General features: G+C 50.8%; 1 protein-coding gene across 2 annotated transcripts; it reads left to right on the forward strand.

The window, feature by feature from the left end:
- Window positions 1-218: 218 nt before the first annotated feature.
- LOC129466953 (cytochrome P450 2A13) lies at window positions 219-7,923 on the forward strand. 2 transcript variants are annotated; one of them, XM_055251076.1, is made up of 9 exons: window positions 219-419; window positions 685-847; window positions 1,812-1,961; window positions 2,173-2,333; window positions 3,500-3,676; window positions 5,369-5,510; window positions 5,979-6,166; window positions 6,687-6,828; window positions 7,486-7,923. In XM_055251076.1, exons 1-9 carry the CDS (start codon window positions 240-242, stop codon window positions 7,665-7,667), a joined length of 1,485 nt encoding a protein of 494 aa, XP_055107051.1. In that variant the 5' UTR covers window positions 219-239; the 3' UTR covers window positions 7,668-7,923. The 2 variants fall into 2 exon arrangements, with proteins under 2 accessions (XP_055107051.1, XP_055105019.2); XM_055249044.2 differs by lacking the exon at window positions 685-847 and having other exon boundaries at window positions 219-429.
- The last annotated feature ends 2,049 nt before the right edge of the window (window positions 7,924-9,972 follow it).

Consider the following 9,972-nt stretch of genomic DNA (forward strand, 5'->3'; position numbering starts at 1 on the left):
CGGCACCCCTCCTGAAGTACCACAGATTTAGTCTGGAGGCCCCCTCTCTGTTCAGCTGCCCTGGGGTCCCCTTATCCTCCCTTGCTGGCTGTGTCCCAAGCTAGGCGGGATTCATGGTGGGAGGTGTAGTGGGAGGTGAAATGAGGTGATTATGTAATCAGCCAAAGTCCATCCCTCTTTTTCAGGCAGTATAAAGGCAAACCACCCCAGCCGTCACCATCTATCATCCCACTACCACCATGCTGGCCTCAGGGCTGCTTCTGGGGGCCTTGCTGGCCTGCCTGACTGTGATGGTCTTGATGTCTGTCTGGCAGCAGAGGAAGAGCAAGGGGAAGCTGCCTCCAGGACCCACCCCATTGCCCTTCATTGGAAACTACCTGCAGCTGAACACAGAGCAGATGTATAACTCCCTCATGAAGGTGTCCCAAGGCAGGGAGATGGGTGGCATGGGGTGGGGGCTGCCCTGTTGGCTGGGGTTTTGTGGCAGGAGGTTGACCAGTGTGGACCAGAGTCTTAGGAAACGGAGTTTTGGAGTTTCAGCATCAGAAAGACAGGATCTTGGGATGTCCAGCTCCCTGACTGTGAGAACCTCGGGGCGAAGCATCCCAGTACATGACCTCTCGGTGCTGGGCCCATTCAGAGTGGGGGCTGCTCCCTCTAACCACTCCCACCCGCCTCCATCAGATCAGTGAGCGCTATGGCCCCGTGTTCACCATTCACCTGGGGCCCCGGCGGGTCGTGGTGCTGTGTGGACATGATGCCGTCAAGGAGGCTCTGGTGGACCAGGCTGAGGAGTTCAGCGGGCGAGGGGAGCAGGCCACCTTCGACTGGCTCTTCAAAGGCTATGGTGAGGGGGTGCCCAAGAGGGGGACGGTGGCCAGGCGGACGCGATGGTCTCAGTGTCCCCAGCCTTCTCCCTGACTCTCCTGCCCACTGGAGGCTATGGCAGAGCCCCCTGTCTGGTCTTCTCTCCCCATCTCCCTTCATTGTGGCCTCTCTATGTGCGTCCCTCACCTGTCTCCAGTGTCCCTGTCCTGATTCCTCCCTGCCTCTCTCTGCCCCGTCTCCTTGTTCTCTCTCACTGGAGTCTCCTCTTTCCCCTCTCTCTCCATCTCTGAGGACATCCTGGGTTTCTGTTTTCCAGCCCTGGTCCTCTGTCTTCATTTGTCTTTTTGTCGCTCTCAGCTTCTGTGCTTCTCCGTGTTTCTCCTCTCTCCGCTTCCCTCTCCCACTTCTTCCTCTTAGGATTTCAGGGTATTCCTACTTCCACATCTCCAGCCTCCATCTCCTGGTAACCGTCTGTCTTCCTTCCAGACCCTCTCTGTTTCTATCTCAGTATTTTTCTCTTTTCTCCAGCTCAGCTTAAGAATCTTTCACCGTTTTTATTTCCTCCTCCCAGATCTCCCCATATCTCACTGCCCCTCCCTCCATCCTCTTCCTCCATCACTCTCTCTCTTTCTCTCCCCACTGCCTTCCCTTCCTCCATGGAGTGTCCCCTTATCCCTCTGTTTCTCTGTGCATCTCTCTGTCTGGCCTTTCTGTTTCTCTTCTGATTCTCTTATTCTTTCTACCTGGTCTGTCTCTCTCTCTCTCTCCCTCTCTCTCTCTCTCGACCTCGACCTCGACCTAGACCTCGACATCGTGTTTCTCTGACTGAGTTTGCAGCTCTGCTGGGCACTGGTGCTGAATCCATCTCTCTCACATCCCACTCCCTCTCTGCTCCACCCTTGCTTGGGGAGCCCCTTGGAGCTGGTCCGCTCCTGCCCCCGCCGCCCCCTGGCCTCTCTCCATCCCCGCGTTCACCTCCCCAGGCGTGGTATTCAGCAACGGAGAGCGCGCCAAGCAGCTCCGGCGCTTTTCCATCGCCACCCTGCGGGACTTCGGCGTGGGCAAGCGCGGCATCGAGGAACGCATCCAGGAGGAGGCGGGCTTCCTCATCCAGGCCCTCCGGGGCACGCACGGTGAGTAGGGGACCCCGAGTGCGGGGGCGAGGAACCCCCGCGCGTTCTGCCTGGGGATGGGGACTAGGTGGGGAAAGGCGCCCGCACTTCCAGCCCTGGAGTCTGGCGCTGGGAATTTGGCTGAACAGAGCCCTGCCTCCTGGAATTCTGACTCTCCTCACACCTCTCAGTTGACTCTCTTCCCAACCCCCTTCTCCCGCCACACCTGCAGGCGCCAGTATCGATCCCACCTTCTTCCTGAGCCGCACCGTCTCCAATGTCATCAGCTCCATTGTCTTTGGGGACCGCTTTGACTATGAGGACAAAGAGTTCCTGTCACTGTTGGGCATGATGCTGGGAAGCTTCCAGTTCACGGCAACCTCCACGGGGCAGGTAACCGGCTGCAGCCCGGCCCGTGATGCCCCTACCACAACCTGCCAACTGCTCTCCTACCTGGAGACAGGTGGCCCAAACTCCCACCCCCTCTAGACAGTGTCCCCTCAAAATCAGCCCCCAATATTGGACAACTGGAGAGTTGCACCAGAACCCAGGAGGGATGCCCAATACCCAGTCTCCAAGGACACCTGGATAGCTCAACAGATGCTCTCCAAAACAGAGCCTGACGGCAGGATGCATACCCTCAGCTCAGCTCTCTCATCTGGGCACGTGTTCCCATCCCCAACTTACTGTAATTTCTGACAGATGCTCCCTACCCAGTTCTTCTGAATATCTTAACACCTGGACAAGTGACTGCCTCAACCCACCTCCTGCATACCTGAACACCTGGTGCTGCAAAATCCAGCCCATCATAATCATTTCACATCTACACAAACGTCCCAGATAAGCCCACTGGGAATATCTGGCCAAGCGCCCTCTGCTTGACTCACTTAAATACCTGAAAATAGGAACAGTTGCCCTAATCAACACCCTAAACACATAAATATCTAGACAGATTATTCCCTGACACCCAAATAAGTGTTCCCCAACCCTTTCCAATCACACACCTTACAGAGGTGCTCCCAGTGCATCCCACTTGGATAGGTAAACACCTGAACAGGTATCCCCTCCACTTCAACATCTTCACCAGCCCCACTTTAATACCTCAACACCCATACAAAAGCCCCCAGTCCAGACCCAGTAAGTATCTGGACAGCTGTCTCCAACCAAGCCCACTTGAATGCCTAAATACCTAGACAGGTGCCACTCACCTCATACCAGCCCCACCTGAAGAGCTAAACACCTGGACAGGTGTCTTCCAACTCAACTTCACTTGAATATCTGAACACCTGATGTGTGCTCCAATCCAGCCTCGTTTGCATACCTCAAACCTGGATATGTGCCTCAGTTCTTCTCACCTAAATTACTAGACCATAGCCCTGGCACCTAACCCACATGAAAACTTAGATATAACTTCCCATCCAACACTACTGAAATACCTAAACACCTGGACAGATACCTTTAACTCAGTTCCTTCCTTGCTATGAAACAAATCCCATTCCCCTCAGCTCCTGCCCCCCGACAACTGTCCTTCCCTTCCCATCCCCTCTCTGCAACCCCAGCTCTATGAGATGTTCTCTTCTGTGATGAAACACCTGCCAGGACCACAGCAACAGGCCTTTAAGTTGCTGCAAGGGCTGGAGAACTTCATAGCCAAGAAGGTGGAGCACAACCAGCGCACGCTGGATCCCAGTTCCCCACGGGACTTCATCGACTCCTTTCTCATCCGCATGCAGGAGGTACACCCCAGCAGCCAGTGCAGGGAGGTGCAAAGCCAGGCAGAGGGAAATCAGTCTGGGAGTGGGGGGGGGCAGACAACACAGGCCCATTCAAATTAGCCCTTGTCATAATAATCCTCACAATTGACCGGGCGTGGTGGCTCACGACCTGTAATCCCAGCACTCTGGGAGGCCAAGGCAGGTGGATCACCTGAGGTCAGGAGTTAGAGACCAGCCTGGCCAACATGGCGAAACCCCGTCTCTGGTAAAAATACAAAAACGAGCTAGGCATGGTGGCATGCGCCTGTAATCCCAGCTACTCAGCAGGCTGAGAGAGAAGAATTGTTTGAACCTGGGAGGCAGAGGTTGCAGTGAGCAGAGATCATGCCACTGCACTCTGCTTGAGTGATAGAGCAAGACTCTGTAAAGAAAAAAAAAAAAAATCCTCACAATCCCAACTATATCAACCACTACTGTTCCATCTACTGAGCCATCACCCACAGGCAGGACTTGTGCACGTGCATTAGAATAGCAAGCACTTCTACAGCACTACCATGTGCCAGGCACTGCGTTAAGTGCTTTAAGATAGTCCCCCATGGAACACTCATAACAGCCCTTAAAGGAGGTTCAATCATGGCCCCAATTGTACAAAAGAGGAAACTGAGGCCCAGAGAGTTTAAGTGTCTTAACTGAGGTCACACAGCGAGGAAGCCGTGGTCCTCCAAGCTCAAACCCTGGTGTCTCTGAGCCTAAAGCTGGTGCTTTTAGCCACCATGCTCTCTAACCGTTCATGTCCTGGTTATCAGGCACACCTCTGTGGACAGGTGACCTGGCTTTACATTGCAGGGTCCCCACCTCCCTCTGGGTGTCAGCCTCCCATGTGGGAAGGCTTTAGGGAGTCCGAAGCTCAGGGAGAAAGGATCAAGGGAGGGATTCCCCCACAGTAAGTTTCAAGATTTTTAGAGGAGAAATAGGATGCTGTTGCTTAAAACTCTGTGCTTGTATTTTAGAAAATCTCTTTTGTTCTGACTCTTCATCTTGCCATCTCTGTACTACTTTGTCTTCGTCTCCCCTCATCCTTCTCTTTCCAAATATTCCTATCATTAAAAAAGTAACAGACTGGGCAACATGGCAAAACCCCGTCTGTATAAAAAAATCCAAAAATATGGCTGGGTGTGGTGGTGCAGGCCTGTGGTCCCAGCTACTAAGGAGGTTGAGGTGGGAGGATAGCTAGAGCCCAGGGTGGGCAGAGGTTGCAATGAGCCAATATCACAGCACTGCACTCCAGCCTGGGTGACAGAATAAGATCGTGTCTCAAAAATTAATTAATTTTTTAAAAATTTAAAGTGAGCCTGCATGGTCATGTGCATGTGTAGCTCCAGCTACTCAGGAGGCTGAGGCTGGAGGATTCCTCGAACCTAGGAACTGGAGCCCAGCCTGTGCAACTTAGCAAGACCAAGTCTGTATAAGAAAAAAAAAAACTGACAGCTAAGTTGATAATCAAAGGACAGATGGTCAGCGAGGTAAAGAAGGTGAGAAGGAAGAGCATTTTGGGCAAAGCCAGCAGCCAGGGCAATGGCTGGAACCTGGAGCGAGTCTGGCAGATCTAGGGTCCCTCTTTCCACATTTGATCTGGACCAAAGAAAGATAGATCCGAAGGAAAAGCCCTAGAAGGGCCCCAAGAGCTTGGTCTAAAGCGCCCTCTCCCTGCAGGAGGAGAAGAACCCCAACACGGAGTTCTATCTGAAGAACCTGGTGCTGACCACGCTGAACCTCTTCTTTGCGGGCACCGAGACCGTCAGCACCACCCTGCGCTATGGCTTCCTGCTGCTCATGAAGCACCCAGAGGTGGAGGGTAAGGCTGGAGGGGAAGGGAAGTGGAGGGCCCCAGACCCTCAAAACTCCCCTGAGCCTGGTGCAATGTAACCACCTGTCCCAGATCCCAGGACCCTGAGATGTGCCTTGCTGTCCAGAGACAGGGCAATATTCAGCTGATAGGCATCAGCTGAGTCTCACTAGCTATTAAAATATTGAAAATGTCTGCACTGATTGGTCAGTCACTCCTGTCCCAAGCCCGCTGAGTGCCCGCTGCCTGCTCCTCCAGGTCATCCCCTAAGTTCCTCCCTGTGCCTCCCCTCTGATTCTGACACAACCTGGTTAACAGGACCCTGCTCCAACAATGCTAATGGCTGATGTCTGTTATGAATGGTCTACCTCCGTGTCATATGTGGAGCCATGTCATCCACCCGGTTTTACCTATTCGGACTATCATCCCTGCTCTGAGACCCCTAGATACCTAAACACATTCCCCCTCCTCCCCCAGCCAAGGTCCATGAGGAGATTGACAGAGTGATCGGCAAGAACCGGCAGCCCAAGTTTGAGGACCGGGCCAAGATGCCCTACACGGAGGCAGTGATCCACGAGATCCAAAGATTTGGAGACATGCTCCCCATGGGTGTGGCCCGCAGGGTCAACAAGGACACCAAGTTTCGGGATTTCTTCCTTCCTAAGGTGCTGTCCCCCACCCCCCAGACTACAGGGACTTCCAGCCTCTCTCTGTGTCCCCAGAATCCTACCCCCATTAGAAGTTTTCTAGACCCTGTCCCACTCCCTCACTCAGCCAAAAAAAGACTGTGGCAACCACCACATCCATTCCACCTTCCCACTTAGACACTCCTGAGTCCTGCATCTCCCCAGACGCTTTGTGTCAGGAGAATCAACCACATGTTCCCAAACTTCCTGACTTAAGAAACAGAAGCCCCCTTTCCATTAGGCCTTTTATCTTAGGGACACAAATCTCAGGTCCCCCAAACACCCTGCGTAGCAGGACATGGACCCCATGTCTCCCAAACTTCCTGTTCCAGAGACGTGAACCTTCTATCCCCCAAAGCTCCTCCATCACAGGACCCCAACTCCTCCATGCCTGCCACTTCCCCTTACCTGGGGCACCCTAGTTCCCCTCCAGCCCCTGTGTACTTTCACCAATCCCCCCAACCCACCTCATCACACACACTTTCCTCCTCCCTACCAGGGCACCGAAGTGTTCCCTATGCTGGGCTCCGTGCTGAAAGACCCCAGGTTCTTCTCCAACCCCCAGGACTTCAATCCTCAGCACTTCCTGGATGAGAAGGGGCAGTTTAAGAAGAGTGACGCTTTTGTGCCTTTTTCCATCGGTAAGAGACCACTGTTTGCTGCCAGGCCACGGTTCACACCAGCAGGCGCCTCCCTCACCCACCTCCCCTCTCTGCGGTGTAGCCTGGTATTTCTCCAGCTTGGAAGTTCCTGTTAGAATCTACCCTTGAGCCACCAGCTGATACTTCCTTAACTACCAAGCACCCAATACCTGCTTCCAGGCCAAAGGAAAGGAAACATCTTTCCGCGTAGATTTATTTGTCTGGGGTCACACAGCAGATTCTTCAGATCCCCGAAAAGGAGATAATGGCACAGCACGGCAGTCATATTTGCCAGTGTATCTGGCGGGTAGGGGCATCTAAACCTCCCATTGCTACGCCTGGCATGGATCACCCCATCTGTGATGGATGCATGACATTACGCCTTTTTCAAAACCCATAGAACTGTACAACACAGAGTCAACCCTAATGTAAACTATGGACTTTGGTTAATAATCATATCTCGATATTGGTTCACCACTGTTACATCTTATAGAAAGAAACTGAGGCTCAGGGAGGATCAGAGCCTCCTCTGAAACTCTCTCAGGCCATAATATTCCACCCCTCCTCCCTGGGAGAGCAGCAGCTGGAGGTCTGTAGTGGGGTGAGGCTGCACTGAGAGTGGGCTTCACCCCCACCCCTCCCGCCTCTCCTCCTCAGGAAAGCGGTTCTGTTTTGGAGAAGGCCTGGCCAGAATGGAGCTCTTTCTCTTCTTCACCACCATCATGCAGAACTTCCGCTTCAAGTCCTCCCAGTCGCCTAAGGACATTGACGTGTCGCCCAAACACGTGGGCTTTGCCACGATCCCACGAAACTACACCATGAGCTTCCTGCCCCGCTGAGCAAGGGCTGTGCTGGTGCAGGTCTGGTGGGCGGGGCCAGGGAAAGGGCGGTGACAGGGGCGGGGCTAGCTGGATGGGCGGGGCTGAGAATGGAGGCAGGATGGGGGAAAGGAAGGGGCGAGGTGGTTAGAGGGAAGAGAAGAAACAGAAGGGGCTCAGTTCATCTTGATAAGGTGCTTCCGAGCTGGGGTGAGAGGAAGGGAAACCTTACAGTATGCTATGAAGAGTAGTAATAATAGCAGCTCTTATTTCCTGAGCAAGTACCCCGTGTCAACTTTGTTCAAAAAGCGTCGCACGCTCACCTCACTTAATTGCCACAAACCTCTGCAAAGGGGAAAAGCGTTCATGCCCATTTTACACGTGACAAAGCTGAGGCTTAGAAAGTTGTCTCTATCTGATGTCTCACAAAACATAAGTGCCCAGAAAATCTTTGAACACAGATCTGTGCCCATAGCCCTCTAGACAGAGTCTTAAAAAGCACCCATTCCTCACGTAAAACAGCTTAGTATAGCATCACACGGCCTGAACATCCCTGTCCTGGGGGGTTTTCCAGAGACCTGGAGGGTGGCTGTCCTGCCTTCCCTGCACACTTGCCCACACTCTCACCTACTCAACATGCTTTGAATACCAGGGTGTAATCTGTGCTCCCTACGAGGTAAGGCCGCTGTGGCCCATTCAGAGTCAGTCCAGGGACACAAGGAGACATGAATGGACATACAGAGTCAGTCCATTGACAATTCTTTTGCAGAGCAGAAGTTTTTAATTTTAATGACATTCTGTCAACATATCCCTTAATAAAGTTGAAGGAGAGAACCACTTACAGAGAATGACGAGAGAACTCTGGATCAGGACATAGCCATACACATGTGTGTGATCATGTGCAGGCATGCATGTGAGCATATGACTGCATATTCTCCTCCGTGTATGCATGAAACACATTCCACTATGGGTTTCTGAAGGTGGGGCTCTCCTGATGGATCTAGGGTCCGTTGTAAGACCCAGCTAAGAGTTTCACAATCACCCACCCACTCTCAAAGAAGTTAATGTATGTCCCCCTTAGAAGCTCCCTTACAGCCTTCACGAAAATTAACTCCAAGTTTATTGTAGACCTAAATGAAAAGTGAGTATCTATAAAACTTCTAGAAGATAACATAGGAGAAAATCTAGATGACCTTAAGTTTGGTGATGGCTTATTAGATACAACACCAAAAGAACAAGCCCTGAAAGAAGCAATTGATAAGTTCTGTGTCATTAAAATTAAAAACTTCTGCTCTGCAAAAGAATTGTCAAGAGAATGACAATACAAGCTACAGACTGGGAGAACATATTTGCAGGGGACATACCTGATAAGGGACTTACATTCTAAATACACAAAGAACTGTTAAAACTCAACAATAGAAAACAACCCAATTAAAGAATGGGCAAACGATCTGAGCAGACACCTTACCAAAGAAAATATACACATAGCAAATAAGCATAAGGAAAGATGCTCCATATCACATGTCAGTAGCCATTTCAAATTGAAACAATATTGGCTGTGGGTTTGTCATAGATAGCTCTTATTATTTTGAGATATGTCCCATCAATACCTAATTTATTGAGAGTTTTTAGCATGAAGGGTTGTTGAATTTTGTCAAAGGCCTTTTCTGCATCTATTGAGATAATCATGTGGTTTTTGTCATTGGTTCTGTTTATATGCTGGATTACATTTACTGATTTGTGTATGTTGAACCAGCCTTGCATCCCAGGGATGAAGCCCACTTGATCATGGTGGATAAGCTTTTTGATGTGCTGCTGGAATCGGTTTGCCAGTATTTTATTGAGGATTTTTGCATCAATGTTCATCAAGGATATTGGTCTGAAATTCTCTTTTTTGGTTGTGTCTCTGCCAGGCTTTGGTATCAGGATGATGCTGGCCTCATAAAATGTGTTAGGGAGGATTCCCTCTTTTTCTATTGATTGGAATAGTTTCAGAAGGAATGGTATCAGCTCCTCCTTGTACCTCTGGTAGAATTCGGCTGTGAATCCATCAGGTCCTGGACTCTTTTTGGTTGGTAAGCTATTGATTATTGCCACAATTTCAGAGCCTGTTATTGGTCTATTCAGAGATTCAACTTCTTCCTGGTTTAGTCTTAGGAGGGTGTATTTGTTGAGGAATTTATCCATTTCTTCTAGATTTTCTAGTTTACTTGTGTAGAGGTGTTTGTAGTATTCTCTGATGGTAGATTGTATTTCTGTGGGATTGGTGGTGATATTCCCTTTATCATTTTTTATTGTGTCTATTTGATTCTTCTCTCTTTTCTTC

The sequence above is a fragment of the Symphalangus syndactylus genome, chromosome 17 (genome assembly GCF_028878055.3).
Source record: "Symphalangus syndactylus isolate Jambi chromosome 17, NHGRI_mSymSyn1-v2.1_pri, whole genome shotgun sequence".
NCBI lineage: Eukaryota > Metazoa > Chordata > Mammalia > Primates > Hylobatidae > Symphalangus > Symphalangus syndactylus.

What these genes read in the sequence shown, in the direction of transcription:
- LOC129466953 (XM_055251076.1), top strand. Translation starts at nt 240, where the DNA reads ATGCTGGCCTCAGGGCTGCTTCTGGGGGCCTTGCTGGCCTGCCTGACT. An exon ending in TGTATAACTCCCTCATGAAG is followed by an intron (nt 420 to 684) that starts GTGTCCCAAGGC and finishes CGCCTCCATCAG; the next exon opens with ATCAGTGAGCGCTATGGCCC. An exon ending in TTTTGTGCCTTTTTCCATCG is followed by an intron (nt 6,829 to 7,485) that starts GTAAGAGACCAC and finishes TCTCCTCCTCAG; the next exon opens with GAAAGCGGTTCTGTTTTGGA.